Genomic DNA, 19345 nt, shown 5'->3' with positions numbered 1-19345 from the left:
CAAAGAAAAGTCAGCAAGGATTAAATTAAAAAACAATTCCCGAAAGCTGCCACTTCAGACATTGTGAGGCATAGGTGCTGGGATCATGGAGACAAATGAGACCTTACTCCTATCCCTGAACAAGCCACAGTTCATTTGGGGGAAAAACAAGCCAATGGAAGTTTTAGCACAATCTCCTCAATTTCACTGTGGGCATTCACAGAGTGCCAAGGGAGTGAGGTACAGGGAAGAGGCACTTTAGGCCAGCTCAGGGACCTAGAAAGGGATTCCATGCAGGGAACAAACCTAAGCTGGGCCTTGAAGAACAAAAGTCAAGGGGAGGAAACAAGGATGCTTACCAGAGGGAACACCATGCTGTGCACAGGGAACCACAAGTACTTAACATTGTAACAGTAAATGTAAGTTTATACCTTTAAGGAGGCAAAATTGTCCAGGTATAAAGGAAAAGAGAAAGGGAGCCAAATCTGGAGAGCATACCAGGGTTCTAACCTAAATGATTGGCAGATTCTCCGGGTAGATGTAAGAGCAGCTACAGTAACTTACACCTCCAGCTACTTTAGTCAAATGAGGAATGGTGAGGTTTCCCTCAGAGTGCAACAGTGGTTCCCCAAATGCCTCACCTGTAGGGTCTGAGAAAGCTTTACAAAATCTCTCTGGACTTGTTCACTGACATCTAATTCTGTTTGTAACCTCTGAGCTTTGTTCTTCTCTTCAAACATCAGTTGTTCAACAGAAACCTGAAAAAACACACAAATATGTTTTGGGTGAGGATTAATACCAAAGAGCTAAAGGTCACAATTACTCAGGATCTCTTAGGAGCTTTAATTACCTGTTGAACAACACCAACACAGTGTTTTCACTGTGACCACACAGCTTACTAAGACCATTTCTAGGCAACATTTTGCCATAATAGCTACATCCACTTTTATTCTAACTGCACTAATCAAAATTTGGGCAATAAATCTAGTTCTGGGCAATCTTATGATTTCATGTATCAGTCCAATGGAATGACATTTTCAAAGCAGTGTTTCTAACTGGACTCATGCAAAGCTTGATTCAGTGGCCCTAACAGCCTACAACCTAAAGTCAGTAAAGGCCTATGACCCAGCCCTGTAGAGCTTGCAGAGTGAAGATTTAACCCAACTCTTAATGAAATGGTTTTCTTTTTGCAGGTTGTTACTCTTGCCAATTTTCAGAAGGTAACACTTCAAAACAGAAATGTTGGTTTTGTTTTTTAAGCATGTAAGATGTGATACAATCTTAGCCTCACTTTTTAAAATTAACCAACAAAAATATCACCTTAGCAGCAGTCTCTTTCTTTAACTGTTCTTCCAAAGTGATCTTTATTTCCTGAAGACTCTCAAGCTGCTGAGACTTCTCTCTTAATGTGGACTCCAACTGTGAAATTAAAAAAGAAACGCATGGAAACCCCTTGTGGGCTATATAGCATGGTGCTCAGAGAATCCTGCAGTCTAGAGAATTATGCTGACTTTAAAGTCTTCCTCCCAAGTCCTCTGAGGCCTTGCATTTGGCTATAGTTGGAAAGTTCCCCGTCCCCTATTAACATCTGTGGATTCTGTTTTTCCAGACCTATTCTTTCATTAATTAATCACTGGAGATGGAGAAGTAAGGAGAGAAAGACATGTAAGTAATTAGAGTATAGGAACAGGAAGGAAGTAGCATTTAATTCTGCCAGAAAAGTTGGGAAATGTTTCCTAGGAGAGATGATATTTGACTCTTGAAAGATGAAAATTTTTATAGGAAAAAGGACAGTGAGGGGGGAAAGGTAGAAACAAACGAGCAAGTAGATAGCATGCATAAGAATACATTCAGGAAAATGATAAGAGTTCTTGACTGTAGGTCTCAAGAGGCTGAGGCTAGAAAAAAGTGTGAGGCAAAAAGGATCTCTCTAGCTGGTTAAGAAATCCTGGCTTGCTCCTGTTGAAAAAGGATATCAATGGCAAGTTTTCAATCAGACAAGTTTATAATTTTTAAAGATCACTTTGGTTCCAATATGGAGATGAAGTGAAAGAGGCTAAATTTTGGAGACAGAAAACAGGTTAGGCTGTTACAGTAGGCTGAGTGAGACACGAAGTCTAAAGCCAAACGGCAACAGAGTGGAAGGTTAAGACATCTCTGCATATCTGAGCACTGCTCACTTTTTCTTTTTTGTGGTGCTGAGGATGGAATCTAGGGTGTTCACATACTAGGCAAGCACTGTACCACTAAGTCACATCCCATCCCTAAGCAGTGGGTCATCTCTGCAGTGCAATCTCTGTAGCAGAGTGGAGGCACAGGCAGATTTCAGTGGGTGAGAAATGCCTGGGTGACCCTGGGTTCAATCCCTAGCAGTGCAAAAACATAACTCTTGGCAGTACAGGGAATAAAACTTGGCTTGCAATCCAAAGAGAAACATTTTCCTCTTAATGGGAGACACCCAAACATGTTTGTGCATAATAGGAAAGATCAATGAAGAGGTAGAAGTTCAAAACCTGCAACTCAGAGAGAGTGGCTGGAAAATATGGAAGGGATAAGAAACATCATTATTTTTTCTCAAGAAGCAATAAAGAAGCCCAGGGATTTAGCTCAGTGTTGCCCCTGTATCGCAATCACAAGGTCCCAAGTTCGATCCCCAGTACCAAAAAAAAAACAAACAATAGAGAAGGCTAGAAATAAAAGTAGGAGCACATGTAACTGAGGAGGCTGCTGAAAGTGAGGAGGTTGAGGTGATGGTGACTAAATCAAACAGCCACCATGATGACAGGTGGAAGAGGCACATTTCCGGACAAATGAAAGGTTGATGGGGAAGCACTAGACACCTACTTGGCAACACAAGCATTCAATTCTGGTGGCATCAGCAGTTGCAGACACCAGACCTAATCCAAGGTTGGGGAGTAGTCAAGGGAGATGGCAGAAGAATGCAAAGTCAGGAGGAGACTAGTTGAAGTAGAAAGCTACATCAGATGCAGCTCAAAAAGAAAGAGCTCAATGCCAAAGTGGCTAAAAAACCAGGAGAAAAGGAGAATTTCAGGGAACTTAAGGTCTGAAGGAGATACTTAGATGGGCCTGCAGGAATAAGAGGTAGAAGGATGGAGACTGATCAAGGAATATGAAGCTGGAGTAAGATATCAAACGGGGGGAAGTGCAGCCAGGAGTTTGGGGAGAAAGGCAAAGTGGAAGTAAAGGTTTTAAGTCAAGGAATGATGAGGCCAGGAAGCTAAATAAAGTTGTCTACAGATGTTGTCTAGAAGAGGACACTGATCCACCTTAAAAAACCATGCCCCCCGGGCCAGGGATTTAGCTCAGTGGTTTCCCCGCCTGCTGCGCAAGCGCAAGGACCCAAGTTCGATCCCCAGTATCAAAAAAAAACAAACCATGCCCGTTTGTAAAAGTTTCTGTATGTATTTCTACTCTACCATTACCTATTTCCCACTACATTGGAAACTCCAGTCTACAGTTGCATCTTGGTTTTCCCCTAACCTCTTCCAGTCATATGGCCTGATACATAGCAGGCTCTAATAAATGTTATCCATCATCTCACTGTATTCCACCTACACAGAAGTTTCTTAAAGGAAGGACTGTGCCTCAGTTATCTTTCATTCTTTGGCTCTAGCACAGCAGGATTCAATAAGTAACCATTAATTACTGAAAGAATGAATTTTAAACTTGTGACTTACCTGTCCTTTTTCTACTTTTATTCTTTCTAATTCAGCTTTCAGACTAGAAATGGAAGCTAGGAAAAAAGGAGAAGTATTAGTGATCATTTATTACTTCACATTAAATATTTTTTTCTTAAATAACCCAAAGGATTCATATATATATATACTGAACATGGAAGGGAAAAGCCCTTTCTCAAAATTAACTCCAACCAGCATCATAATCATGCTCAGGGAAAGGCAGTGTCCACACAAACAGACACTGTGATAACTACCTCTACTTCTAATTCTGTCAGGGGAAAAGATTCTCCTGTCAACAGAGCAAAGTCCTGCAAAGATATTCGTGGTCTGGTCTGAGTTATTGAGTTTCCTATCTGTTAGTAACTGCTAAAGAGAAGCCTAACAGCTCCATAAGAGGACAATGAGGTTGCTTGTTTTTTTGGTTTTCTAAAATCCCAATTACTGGACATGTTAGAACATCAGGAAAATAAGCTGAGTCTTTACTTAATTCTTTCTTACACATTTTTGTTCTCCACATCCCATGACCATGTACTATTACTTCTCACAATCAGAACAGTTTTATTTAGTGACTCCAATTCTAAACTACATCGCTTATCTTCACCTATTTCCTCCTTGCAGTTTTCTATTTCTAGCTGCAGAGTTTCTTCAAGATTTTCTTTTAAACACTGTTCTGCTTGAATCTGTTCTTTTAGGAAAAGTATTTCAGCCTTTAGCTTCTCTTCCATGTGGTCTGCTGCTGTCCTCACATGAATGATGTTCTCACGGTATTTTAATATCAACTCCCGGAGCACCTGCATTCAAGAAAAAAATGGTCATTGGATTTGTGGATGTGGAAAGAAAGAAAAGAAAGTAAAGATTTTCTACAACTAAAATTTCATGTTGTTTTAAATAGTTCAAAATTAAGACTGAAAAAACAACGAAACAATTATAGACTTTTTTTTTTAATTAAGACTTTAAATTTTAACCCACATGGGTTTCAAAGGTACATGTCAAGTCATATTAACATTCAACTATGCTTCAGAAACAAGACAATTCCAAGCAAAAAATATGTACTGTGAACTACATATTTTCCCTCAGAACTGTTTCATAAAAAAGGGTTAAATGACTTATGACAAAGATTCACTATGAATAACAGCTTAACTGAAGATAAAGACAAACTTAGGAGCATATATGAACTTTTAAGAAAGTAAAATGTATATAGTTACTTATTCATTAAATGTTACTGAACATTTTTCACAGGCAAAGTACTATGTTAGGCCAGAGGTAAGTAAAAGTAAATGGCAGTAATATTAGATAGCTTTTTCTTTTTTTTTTTTTTTTTTGGTACCGGGGATCGAACTTGTGTCCTTGCGCTTGCGCAGCAGGCAGCGAAACTGCTGAGCTAAATCCCCGGCCCATTAGATAACTTTTTAAATCTAAGAATAAAAAGTCTCTAGAGAACATAGAACAGAAGAATCTTTTTTGCAAAAAAAAACTAATAGAGGCAGAAGGTGGTAGTACAGTGACTGTAAACTGACAGCAAAAGTATACAGATTCCCAATTCTTTCCTTTTGATTAAATAAAAAATAATAGTAATGTTAATATGTACACAAGAAAGAATGAGTCAAATTATAGAGGTTGAATGTGCAGGACAGGATTAGAGGAAACATTTACAAAACTATAAATTTATGTAAAGTTTGATTTTTTTAACTTTTTTGAAAAAAAGAACAAAAGACCTTACAAATAATACTTTTTCTATTTGGTTTCAAAAATTGCTCTAAGTGGGGCCAGGGATTTGGCTCAGTGGTTTCGTCGCCTGCTGCGCAAGTGCAAGGACCCAAGTTCGATCCCCGGTACCAAAAAAAAATTGCTCTAAGAAATCCCATCTTTAGCTATAATCAAAGATACTTGGGAGGCCAAGGCAGGAGGATTCCAAGTTCTAGGTTAGCCTAACTAGTTTACCAAGACTCTTGTCTCAAAATGAATTTAATTTTTAAAAGGGCTAGAGATGTAGCCCAGTGGTGGAGCACTTGCACAGCATGCAGGAGGCCGAGTTCAATCATCATTACTCTTCCTCCAAAAAAAAGAGGAGGAGGAAAAACTCATTTTTGCCTATATGGTTGACAGAGTTTATTTGGATTTAGCCAGGAGAAGGGAAGGCAGGGTCTCACTATATAGAGCAGGCTGGCTTTGAACTCACAATCTTCCTGCCTCAGCCTCCCAAGTGCTGAAATTACAGGCATGTGACATCATACCTTCTACAATATTTTTCTATGCTGAAAGATTCAGAAATACATGGGTATAATGTTTGGATAAAGGAGATGTTATGAATTTCTCAAGGAAATTGGTTTTAAAGCCTAGATTCACCCAATCACAAAAGAATATTGTGGGTTTTTTGGTGCCAGGGATCAAACTCTTGTGAACTTGCGCTTGGCAAGGCAGGTGCCAGAACCACTGAGCTAAATCCCCAGCTCCACAAAAGAATATAAAAAGCATCATCTTTATGGGCAGAAAGATGATAGGTGTGATGTAACTTTTTTTTTTTTTGGTACCCGGAATCGAACTCTGGTCCTTGCGCTTGTGAGACAGGCGGCAGAACCACTGAGCTAAATCCCCAGCCCCGATGTAACTCTTGATATAATTCTTAAGTGGTAGGCACAAAAACAAATACAGTACCACAAGGAGCCAACTTGGGTGTTCCTAACAAATACTTAATTTCTGGCATACTCTTCATTTGATCCTGCAGAGTAACACACAGAACTTGAACTTGGTAAAAATTCTTATTCATGACACCAAAAGCATAAGCAACAGAAGAAAAAATAAGTTAAGTGGGCTTCACAAAATTCAAAACTTATTCTTCAAAGGATACCATCAAGGAAATGAAATGAAAAAGACAATCCACAGAACGGGAAAAAAATATCTCCAATCATATCTGATATAGGATTTCTATTTAGCAAATATAAATACAACCATTTTAGCTCAATAATAAAAAGATAACCAGGGCTTGAGATGTAGTTCAGTGGCACCGTGCCTGCCTGGCAAGCACAAAGTCCTGAGTTTTATCCCCAGTACTGCAAAAAACAAAAAAAATTTTTTAAATAAATATAAAAAGATAACCCAATTTAAAAATAAGCAAGAGATCTGAATAAACATTTCTCCAGGAAAAATATACAGCCAATTAGCACTTTAAAAAAATGCACAATACCACTGGTCACTTAAGAAAATGCAAATCAAAACCACAAAGAGATACCACTTCAAACCTACTAGTATGGCTATAATCAAAAGTAAAATACCAACAAGTATTCGCAAGAATATGGATAAATTCAAGCCCTCACACGTTGCTGGTGGGAAGACAAAACATGCTACTGTTTTAGAAACAGTTTAGCCGTTCCATAACAATTTAAACAGTTCTCACATGACCCAAGAATTCCACTACTAGGTATATAACTCATTATAGCCCTAAAGTGGAAAAAAATATCCATTAATGGATGAATAAATAAAATATCTATATAATGGAGTATTTTCCATCTATAAGAAGGCACGAAGTGCTAATACTTGCTACAACATAAACATATCCCAAAAACATGCTAAATCAAAGAATCCAGTCATAAAAGACCACAAATTATATTTCATTCACATAAAAGTCCAGAACAGGAACTATAGAGATAGAAAGTAGATTAGTAGTTGGTTACCATTGGAGGTGAGGGGGAATAAGAGTGAGAGCTAAAGGGTAAAGGGTTTCTCTTTGAGGTTATGAAAATGTCCCAAAATTTACTGTGGTAGTGGATGCATTTATCTGTGCATATCCCGTCCTTCCATACCCAGAATTGAACTCGGGACTTTGTGGTTGCTGGGCAGGCATAGTGCCACTGAGCTAAATCCCCAGCACTTATGAATATTCTTCTTTAAAAAAAAAAAAAAGGTTACAGTGTTTAGTATTATAAATTGTATCTCAATAAAGTTTTAAAAAATAACTTACAACATTTTTGATTGTGTGGAAAACACATTACCTCTATAGTATCTGGGAGGATGAAGTCTTCTGCTTGCTGTAACGATATGTGCAAATTATGTTTTCCCTGGAGGCTATCATTGTCTTTCTGTAATCGCACCAGCTCTTCTGAAACCTGTTCCCGTGACTGCATCAGCACCGCCTGAAATAGAAATAGATACTAATCACAGCCAGAGAAGTAAATCTGGTCTTGTAATAGCTATACCAGAGAAAAGGCCAAACCAAATAAGGTTTGAGAATGGAAGGGTAAATAATAAAGCTCTGCAAAACTTATAAAAGCAGCTCAGAAATGTTTTGATTTGCAACCTTTACACATATCCAATAGGAGATAGGCCATGAGACAAGCATCTATGTTCATTCTCCACTGCTTCTATCATCAGCTAAAAATAATGAATCCCTCCACTCTGAACTACAGAAGCACCAGGATCTCTAATTCAGTGGAAGTGCCCAGCACAATCAAGACTTGTATCAAAACAGAGCATGTAATTCAAGACAACTCCCATGTCCTCATAGCATGCATTCAATGGGACGTAGGGAGAAACAAAGAGTAGTGTCCTCATCTTCCATTACATATTTTACTCTAGTAAGTTTGCTGTTAATAGAAATAATCACATAGCCATTCCAAAACTATCTTGTCTCTACCAAGTAATCACACTTAACGTCAAGAATAATGGAATCACCCATCATTATGTGTCTCATGATGTTATGAACTTCTCATTGAATCACTTCATCAACATAGTATTCTTGCCAAATGTCTGACCTGGATCAAATCATGAGGAAAAAATCAGACAAATACATCTGTAAGACAATTAATCTAAAACATTCTACAAGGCAACGGGCCTGGACTACAAAAATGTTAATGTCATGGGGGGCAAGAGTTGTACTAGATTAAAGGAAACTAATGTAGCATAATGACAAAATGCAATATGTGATCCTTGATTGGTTCCTGGATCAAAAATTTTTAAAAGCCTATACAACCATCACTAAGAAACAATCAATACATTTTTTGGATAATTGGTTAAATAATAAGGACATAGCAAGAGGATGTGGTCATGGAGAACAAGTCTTTTCTTCCTAGGAGATACATACTGAGATATTTAGGAGTAATATGATATCTACAACTTAATTCCAAATAGTTCAGCAGATACATAAACTAAAACATACAAATGTACAGATAATACACCTACATACAAAGAGCAAGAGATTTAACAAATGGAAGTGCACTAATGTAGCAAAATCCCAACAACTGGTCAATCAAAGTGAAGATCTTTCAAGAGCTGATTTCATAAACTTCCCTGCAAATGTGAAATTTTTCAAAATAAAATAGGGAAAATACTAAGATTCCCAACTTCTACTCTGCACTCTGCAGAAGCCTAAGAGATTTTTCTCTTTCTCAGCATATGAAACCTTCATGGTAATTTTGAGAAAATGATAAAAAGTATTTGAGTTCACAGGATCTTAACCTTAATCTCAACAATTCACCTATGCCACTGATAACACATTCATTGTGAATAAAATTACCCTGAGAAAGTTGTCTGCATGTGGGCTTTAAAAGACAACCAGAAGAAAAAAGAGGGGACACCACCATGAAACTTCACCAGCATTTAACTATTCTTATTTTGTATTTTCTAATTAGAGAAACAATTTGAACACTCTCATCAATGATTAGGTTGAGAAGCTTCCCAAAAGACTAGGTCTAGGATTCAGAGATCAGCTCATAAACCATTCAGACACTGGCTCATTAACAATAAAAAACAAACCATTACCATTCAACTCATGGCTACTTTTGTTTTTGTAAATTGTAATCCCTGAAAGAGCTGTACAGGAGGCAGTTTTGTATGGTCATCCCTGTAAAACAAACTCTTGCATAATTTATCCAGGCTCATTAGATGCAGGGCTCCAACTTTGAGGGAAAAAGAAGAATAAGACAAATGCAGCAAGAGTGATGAGAAGGGAGGCCTGACACTGGGAATAGGTACTCCTTTTTTTTTTTGGTACCGGCAATCGAACTTAGGTCCTTGTGCTTGCAAGGCAGGCACCAGAACCACTGAGCTAAATCCCCAGCCCAACTAGGTACTCTCCAAAAGCTCTAGCCAGCTCTTGTTCACAAAGCTGTCTCAATCCCTCTCAAAATTGGTGGCCTTCTTTAAGTTCCCCAAATCCACAACATCATACATCTTTGTTCATAACTCTTGTGAAATAACAAGGTTACTCTAAGAAGATTAGTTGTCCAGAAAAAAATAAAAAATTTTTAAAACCCACAGTGAGTGTTCAAGATACTAGCTCGTACTCTTGAGAGATTTTTAAGCTTTTTAGCTTGAGTTTGGAACTGAAAATTAAATGTTGGTCCAGAGTTTATTCTAGTTAGGTTTCCTACCACAAAAAAAATAAATCTGAGTTAAAGATAAGACTTTTCTTGGTGGACGAGGTATCAAAGAGGTCAGGCTTTTTCCTTTCCTCCCCCAACCCCTTTTTTTCTTTTCTTTTTTCTTTTTGGTGCCAGGGATTGAGTTTAGGATCTTGTGTTTGTGAGGCAGATGCGGTGCCACTGAGCCAAATCCCTGGCCCTCCCCGTTTTGAGGTCAGTTTCAAAAAGAGGTCTTCAGTGGCTCACACCTGTAATCCCAGCACTCAGGAGGCAGAGGCATGAGGACTGCTGTGAGTTCGAGGTCAGCCTGAGCTACATAGTTGAGTTCAGGGACAGTCTGAACTACAAAGTGAGACCCTGTCTCAAAAAAAAAAAAAAAAAAAAAGAAAGGTCTTTATAGTATTTTGAACCACTACCAACATTCCATGGGCTCTGGAGAATGTGACAGTAACTGCTTTGAGCAGGATGATAAAATCACATCAAAGACGACGTCAATGCAGAACAAAAAAGAATAAATATAACATAAACAGTATATATTTAAAATATTGACTTACCATCTGTTCCTGAACATCCCTCTTTGCTTGGGAAAAACTCTGTTGTAACTCTTCAAGTAAGATCTCGGAAGCCTGGGCTCTTACGACAAGTGCAGAGATCTTAACAAAAATGCATATATGGAAAATATAGTTAGAAAACTGGTTATCCCAAAACTGACTCTGCCATCTCCTCATTATTCCAATTACAGAATTGCTATTTTTACCTCTCATTCAACAGGTATATGTGCATATGCTGTGTGCCAAGTGTCCTTTCAGATAACCCAAGGCATCACAAAGGCCCAGAGCCACATGCTGCCACAAAAGGAACAAACAGCATAATATGAATCTCTATGCAGATGTTAACCCACATGGTCTAGTTATAATGCTTTTTAAAAGGCAAAAAAACAAAACAAAACAAAAAAACCCCACATACACAGTAACAAACTAGAATCTTACCCACAAAAATAAAAACTTAAAGGATAAATGAACCTGTTCTGACAAGCTGCTATTGAGAGAGGGGGCTTGGAGGATTAAACCAAGGGCTTTGTGAATGAGAGGCAAGCACTCTAACCACTAAATCTCCAGGACTCTCCTCCCTTTTATTTCTTTTTTTTTGGAGACAGGGTCTCACTTCAGTTACCCAGGCTTGCCTCAAACTTTCTTTCTTTCTTTTTGGTTTTTTAAGGCAGGGTCTCCTTTTGTAGTTCAGGCTGGCCCTGAACTCATTAGGTAGCCCAGGTTGGCATCGAACTCCCAGCGATCCTCCTGCCTCAACCTCCCAAGTGCTGGGATTACAGGCTTGTGCCACCATGCCTGGCTCTTTGAATTTTCAATCTTCCTGCCTCAGCCTCCTAAGTAGCTGGGACTATAGGTATGCACCACCATGCCTGGCTCTAGCTGGCGTGCTGAAGGGCTATACATACATGATTAATATCATTGAACTCTAAACTCCTCTGGATTAGTTTTAATGTTCAAAGGGGAGATAAATATTTGAAAATTGATGATTCATACATTAAAAACTTAAAACACATGGGAATAATTTTGTCTAGACATTTTAATAATTACAAATTCTGCTTCTAATAGTGCCAGATTAGGTAATATGAACCAAACTACTGAGAATTAGAAAAACTGTAAAAATATAAAATATGAGCCACTGCAGTACATTAAACTCCACAGAAACAGCACCATGGCAAGCAAGAGCCGGACAGGCACTGGGCAATTTTGTGCCTTCCTGAGGAAAACAAGTAAACCTGGGCAAAGGGGATCCTAGGAAGCCAAGAGACAAAATGTCATCATATGCATTCTTTGTGCAAACTTGCCGAGAGGAGCACAAGATGAAGCACTCAGATGTTTCCATTAACTTCTGAGAGTTTTCTAAGAAGTACTCAGAGGTGGAAGACCATGTCTGCTAAAGAGAAAGGAAAATTTGAAGACATGGCAAAGGCAGACAAGGTCTGTTATGAAAGAGAAATGAAAACCTATATCCCTCATAAAGGCAAAACGAAAAACAATGCACCCAAGAGGCCTTCTTCAGCCTTCTTGTTCTTTTCAGAGTATCACCCAAAAATCAAAGGAGCACATCCTGGCCTCGCCAAAGAAACTGGGGGAAATGTGGAATAAAACTGCTGCAGATGAGAAGCAGCCTTACAAGAAGGCTCCCAAGCTGAAGAAAAAGTATGAAAAGGACATCACTGCCTACTAAGACAAAGGAAAACATGATGTAGCAAAAAAGGGATTTGTCAAGGCTGAAAAAAGCAAGAAAAAGGAAGAAGAGTGTTATTGGTTTGTGTTTAGATGTCCCCTCAAAGCCCCATGCAGATGAAGTGGGACTTTGTTTTTCAGAGGTAGCTGAATCTGGAATGTGTGATGCTGGGGTTAAGGGCGTGTGATTGCTAAAGCACTATGTGTGAGTGATTAGTTTGGTACAGCCCTAATCCCGGTAGTCTGGATGGGATAAAAGGGGCAGGGAAATGATGTTAAGAATCAATCTTGTTAACCTGTGCTACCTTGCACACACCATGCTGTTTCTGCTCTGCCATGCCTGTTTGTCATCCCTGCCTTGGAGTCGGCCAATTATGGACCGAAACGTCTGCGAACTGCAAGCCAAATAAACCCCTTCCCCTCTAACTTTGGGCATTGGGTATTTTGTCTTGGCAATAAGAGAAGAGTAACTAACACAAGGAGGAAAATGAAGAGGATGAGGAGAAAGAAGAAGATGAAGATGATGATGAGTAAGTTGGTTCTAGCAGGGTTTTTTTTATATATAGACAATATTTAACCCCCCTATACACAACTCACTCCTTTTAAAGAAAAAAACTTAAATGTAAGGCTGTGTAAGATTTGTTTTTAGGGCCAGGGATTTAGCTCAGTGGTTCCGCCACCTGCCTCGAAAGTGCACAGTCCTAAATTTGATCCCCAGTACCAAAAGAAAAAAAAGATTTGTTTTTAAACTGTACAGTATCTTCTTTTGTACAGTTAACACACTACCTTTAGATAGTCCTGTCCTGGTGTTATTTCAATAGCTACTAACCTTGTCTGGTACATACGGGGGTTGTAAATTAGCACTGAAATTAAAGGAAGGTTCTTGTTGGTACACAGCACAAATTGGTTATATATGTGGAAGGTAGTTTTTCATCTTTAGTTGTCTCTGAAGCAGCTTATACGAAATAATTGTTGTTCTGTTAACTGAATACCATTCTGTAATTGCAAAAAAAAAAAGCTGCAGCTGTTGTGTTGACATTCTGAATGTTTCTAAGTAAACACAATTTTTTAATTTAAAAATATAAAAACTATATTTTTCTGGAAGGCAGTAGAAAACAAAGCAAAAAGGAATCACAGAGCCAAGGAAGAGGCTGAGAACACATAAACAGTGGAATGTAGCATCTAAATCAGTTCTCTAGAAGGATGTGCAGATTCCAAAGGAAACACATGACACTGAGAAGCTTAGCAGGGCACTTGACAGCCAAGGACAGAGTGGCAAAAGTGAAAAGTCCAGAATCCACCAAGCAAAGAGTAAACATCCTGCACTTTGAACTGAGTCCCCCATAGGGCCAACAGCGATGACGAACCCTCCAGAGCTTTCAATGATACAAACATTCTGCTATGCCATGCATGCCATAGGTTTGCCACCACTGCCCTAGGGTAAGGTAACAATTTTAAATAATCCAGCCTTCATAACTGTATATGAATTAAAGTGATCCAGGACTGTGAGTACTAAGTTACCTGCCTCTAGTGGTTAGACGCATCATCATAGGCTTTATATCATTTCAATAATTTTTTACATACAATGTGCAATACTGAAATACAAATACACAAAGAGATATGATTTTTAAAAACACAACAGAAAATGGATACAATGAATCCAAATATGTGAGTACTTACATATTTGACCTATTCAAAAATTTAAAAGGCAAAATTTGAAATTGTCAGTGAGCCAGAAATAATGAATAAACACATGTAACTAAAAAACTGAAAAACTCAATGACCTCAAAACCTCAAAGGATAAGTTTATAGATAAGATCCCTTTGAAGAACAAAATAGTGATTTGAAGAAAACAAAAACAAAATGATGGAAAATAAAAAAGAGAAGTTAAAAAGCATGTAGATTCAATGAAAAGGACTAACATGTATAAATATTTGAAAACATAATCGTCAATGGAAATATCTAGTAGATATGGAAATAAGCCTATGCAACAAGCTCATAATTTCACTCATAATTTCTACATGTACGCAAAGAGAAATGAGTCTACATGTCCACCAAAAGACTTTTTTAACATGAAAACTTACCACCGCAAAAAACAAGAAACCACTTAAATGTCCTTCAATTATAGTTTGGATAAATAATGATACATCCATGCAGAGGAATATTCAAAGCATTAAAAGTAACTTAATACAGAGAAAATAGATGTCTTTTAAATATGTGCTGATCAAACAGACTTGATACAAAAAGCTACCTACTATATAATTACATTTACATGAAGTTCAAGAACAAGCAGTAATAACACAGGGTTTAAAGTCATAATTGTGGCTATCTTTATGTACAGACTGGTGGGATATTTACTGACCAGGAAAGGACATGAGTCTATAAGAAATTATCTGAATGACCTTGGTTATGATTACCCTGGTAATATTTTTCATATGTTAAAATGAATCAAACTATATACTTGATCATCTGCTTTATTTTTTTTCAGTACTAAGGACTGAACCCAGGGCATCATACATACTTGGCAAGCACTCCACCACTGAGCTACATCCCCACCCCACCCCTTTTTTTTTGGTACCGAGGATCGAACTCGGGTCCTTGCGTTTGTGCAGCAGGTGGCGAAACCACTGAGCTAAATCCCTGGTCCCCCTTTTTATTTTGAGAAAGAATCTCACTAAGTTTACCAAGCTGGCACTGAAGTCACAAACCTCTTGCCTCAGTCTCCAGAGTAGCTGGAGTTACAGGTGTACACAACACTGGCCAGCTAAAAAGAAACTCTTATAGAAATATAATGGCTGAGGATTTTCCAATTGTGACTAAGACATCAACTCAGAGATTCAGAAAACTCTGTGAACTCAAAAGAAGAAATAATGAAATAATGAAGAACAATGTATGCTGGTGTAGCACAGTAAAACCACTAAAAACAAAAACACAAAAAGAATATCTTTAAAATTGCCACGCAAAAAAATAAAATAAAAATCCACAACATTTTATCTTGTTCAAAGGAGAAACAATAAGACTGGTAGGTGACTTCTCATTAGACACATGGAACCCAGAAGTAATGGAATAATAAACCTCAAAAGTGCTGAAAGGAAAAAACACATAAGTACTGAAAACTGTGTACCTACCAAAAGTGTCCTTTCTGAATTAAAGTGGAAAGAAAAAGATCTCATAAAAAGAGAGAAAGAGAGAGAGAGAGAGACAGAGACAGAGAGAGACAGAGAGGAAGGAAGAGAGAGAATTGAGAATTCTGGTGCTGTCCAAGATCAACTACTCTCACTGTGGCCTGTTTCCCATTGATCACAACTACAAATTCTAGGCAAAGTATAAAAAGCAACTAACTGAGGACTCTGAAAAATAAAGTAAAGCAGGTAGGTTGGGAGGAAAATCAAAACTAGAAGCAGCAATTCATACAGTAAGAGTTTTCTGGGGCCGGGGATGTAGCTCAGCAGCACAGTGCCCACTTGGCAAGTGCAAGGTCCTGAGTTTGATCCCCGGTATTCCCCCCAAGCCCCAATCAAAAAAAGAAAGCATTTCCTATTTATTTGCTCTTTGTTTTCCCCCTACTTTCATACCAAATTGATCTGAGGGCACCCCTAGCTGTGAAACTGCAGAAGTACAGGAGATAAAACTTTCTGGCCACAGTACCAGGAACAGCTCCCATGTGCCAATGTAATGTAAGAATAATCTCAGAGAGGTGAGAGCTAGAAAAAGAACCTCTTAATTTTGTGTCTAAACCAGCACAGATCCCACACTTGCCCCTCTTCTCTACATACAAAGCCAGCCCCTGAGCAGCATTGACAAAGGCTCTGGAAACTGAATAGTCATTAGAAGAATTACCACTCACAGAAGGCCAGAATATTTGGGCACTGAATCCAAGTCAGGGTGACTCCCTCCTAAAACAAAATTAAACCATCAAAATTCTCCAGAGGATTTTAACAGAACCCAGACTCTCACAATAAAATATTTATTACTTCCCAAGTTATGAGAAAGTACTGGACATAGAAAAAAATCAGAAAAATGTCACCAATTCTCAAGAGGAAAGAAAATTAACAGATCCCAAGCCCAAGATGACCCAAATTGGAATTATCAAAGTAGTTGTTATAACTATGTTTTATGGAAATGGTAAATGTTTTTGAAGTTGGATGGAAAAGATAACTCTCAGAGGAGAAATAAAAACAAACAAAAAAACAAGTAAGAACGTCATTATAAATCACAGTGTAGAACTTGACATAAAAATACACAAATAAACCACTGGAACAGAAAGTCCTGAAACTAACCCACACACATATATTCACTTGATAAATGACAAAGATGACCTTGTAGGGGCACCGTAGGAAGGGATGTTTTTATTAAATGGTACAAAAACCTGGCTATCTATATATATTTTGGGGGTGGGGTTAGGGATTCACATGTTGTTCCCACAGAGTCACATGTTAAGCACATGCTTCTTATCATGGAGCTGCACTCCTAGCTCCCCTGGCTAGCTATATGATAAAATAAAATTTTATCCTTATCTACATCAGACAGTCATCTGTATGTATAAATCAGTCCTACAAACATGAGCAACTATAAACAATGCAGCTTCTACAAAATATGAAAACATCTATACAACTCCAAGGTAAAAAAAGATTCTTTTAAGAAACATACGAAAAGATCAATAAATCTGAGTACATTAAAACTTGGAACCTCTATTCATCAAGACACCATTAAAAACAAGCTAGAGAGAGGGGCCGGGGATTTAGCTCAGTAGTTTCGCTGCTTGCTGCGCAAGCGCAAGGACCCGAGGTTTGATCCCCAGTACCAAAAAAAACCCCAAAAAAACCCCAATAAGCTAGAGTGGAACACATATGCAACACATAGAACCAAAAAGCTCTATATAAAGAATACCTAACAAATCAAGAAGAAATACAACCCCCAAAAGGAAAGTAAAACAATCCTAGGTAAGGACCATAGGAATGGAGTAGGAATCACACACACACACCCACACCCACACACACACAAATATTCCAATGGCAAATAAACATGAAAAATGCTAAATAACTTCAACAATCATCAGAGAAATGCACAATGAAATACCACTCATTACATACCCACTAAAATCACTATAATTAAATAACAAAATGAGGTTTTTCAAGACCTTGGATTCTTTTCATATATTGCTAGTAGCAGTACGAACTGGTAAACACACTTTCTAAAAAATTTTTATTAGTATATTATTGTGATACATAGTAAATACATTCAATGTTGGAGAACTGGCACATATACATATTGCATCTTGATTCTTTTTACTTCCCCTACCCCTCCCTCTTCCTTCCATCTCCACCACCCTAGATCCCTTTCTCATCCTTTCAAAGAATCAATTCTTTGATTCACTAATCTTTTGTATTGCTTTTTAGTCTTGGTTTCATTAATTTCTGCTCTAATCTTTATAATTTCTTTTCTTCTATCAGTTTCAGACTTGGATTATTCTTGTCTTTCTGGGTCTTTAAGATCCATTATTAGGTTATTTATTTGGGATTGCTCTATTCTTTTTATGTGTGCATTTATAGCTATAATCTTCCCTTTTAGAACTACTTTTATTGTGCTGCATGGGTCTTGGTATGTTATTGCTTCCACTGTCATTTGATTCCAGGAACTTTTTTATTTCTTTCCTGATTTCTTCTGTGATCCACTGATTATTCAGTAACACATTATTTAAATTCCATATGTTTGTGTAGTTTATGTGGCTTCTTTTGCTGATCTCAAGCTTCATTTCAACTATGATCCAATAGTATGCAATTTTTTTATTTAAGCATGGTCTACGATCTAACATATGGTCTATTTTGGAAAAAGTTCGATATGCTGTTAAGAAAAACATGCATTCTGCTGTTGGTGGATGAAACACTGTAGATATCCATTTGTTCAATGGTATGGCTTAACTGATGCTTTTTTTGTTGATTTTTTTTCCTCTGGTTGACCTGTCTAATTGTCCTCCATTCTGACCGTATTGGTGTCTATCCTTTTAAGTTGTTTGTTTTATGAAACTGAGTGTGCTGACATTTGGTACATAGATATTTACAATTGTTATCTCTTCCTGTTGAATTATTCCTTTTACTAGTATGTAATAGCCATCACTGTCTATTCTGATCAGTTTTGGCTTGAAGTCTGTGTCTGAAAATAAGACAGCTATTCTTGCTTGCTTTCAGGCTCCAGTTGAAAGGAGTATGATTTTTTATGCTTTCACTCTCAGTCTTACATACTTCCTCTTGGATGAGGTGTGTCTCTTGTAGGCAATTTTGATTCCTTTGTTTTAAATCCAATCTGTCTATCTTTTGACTGAGGAGTTGAAACAATTGCCCTGGTGTTATTATTGTAAGGTGTTTATTGCATCCTGCCATTACCTTATTTTTCCAGTACTGATTCCTTTATTTTTTCCTTTTGTTTATGTACACTTTCCCTTGGATTCTTTGGTGCTGCTGGCCTGTCTCTGTCTAGGACAGTGGTGGTGAACCTATAGCATGCGTGCCACAACCAGCTGTTTGTTATCACTGAAAGCTCCAAAAGTTTCACCATCATCAGTCTAGAACTCCATTAAGTATTTTCTGAAATGCTGGTTTAGTGGTCATGTATTTCTTTATGATTTCTTTGTCATGGAAGATCTTCTCTGTCAGTTTTGAAGGCTAATTTTTTAAGCTATAAAAGTATGCATTGACAATCGTTTTCTTTTATGAATCGAAAAACTTTGCTTTGGGCTCTCCTGGCCTTTAAGAATTGTGCTGAAAAACCTGCAGTTATTCTGATAGGCTTGCCACTATAGCTTACTTGCAGTTTTTCTGACAGTATTTAGTATTCTCTCCTTTGGCTGAATTTCTGGAATTTTGATTATGATGGACATATAATGGAGAGGTTTTATCCAGGTCATAGCTAATTGGGGTTCTTTCTATATGTCTCTTTATATACTACTTGAATATGAAATTTTTTCTCTAGATTTGGAAATTTTTCTGCTAGGATTTCAGTGAATACATTTTTATACATTTTGAGTCATCTTCTAATTTTTTCTTTATTCCTGTAATTCTGAGGTGGGTTTGGTTTTTTT

At 37.7% G+C, this 19345-nt stretch overlaps 1 protein-coding gene across 6 annotated transcripts in view; it reads right to left on the bottom strand.

Annotated features, from left to right (window-relative positions):
* Rabep1 (rabaptin, RAB GTPase binding effector protein 1) overlaps nt 1-19345 on the bottom strand; it is a 175121-nt gene that overhangs the window by 2701 nt on the left and 153075 nt on the right. For all 6 annotated transcript variants that reach the window (XM_021238511.2, XM_021238510.2, XM_087192008.1 and 3 more), the window contains 6 exons: nt 10588-10686; nt 7667-7807; nt 4279-4468; nt 3678-3733; nt 1300-1398; nt 621-737 (listed from right to left, as the gene is read on the bottom strand). In XM_021238511.2, the coding sequence (XP_021094170.2) occupies nt 621-737; nt 1300-1398; nt 3678-3733; nt 4279-4468; nt 7667-7807; nt 10588-10686 (702 nt within the window). The remainder of the gene's footprint in view (nt 1-620; nt 738-1299; nt 1399-3677; nt 3734-4278; nt 4469-7666; nt 7808-10587; nt 10687-19345) is intronic.

Source organism: Heterocephalus glaber, unplaced genomic scaffold (assembly GCF_053883595.1).
Source record: "Heterocephalus glaber isolate CG9 unplaced genomic scaffold, H.glaber_assembly_v1.0 deba00001564, whole genome shotgun sequence".
NCBI classification, from domain to species: Eukaryota; Metazoa; Chordata; class Mammalia; order Rodentia; family Bathyergidae; genus Heterocephalus; species Heterocephalus glaber.
The sequence above is the reverse complement of the archived record's forward strand: the minus strand, read 5'-3'. Positions and strand labels throughout refer to the sequence as shown.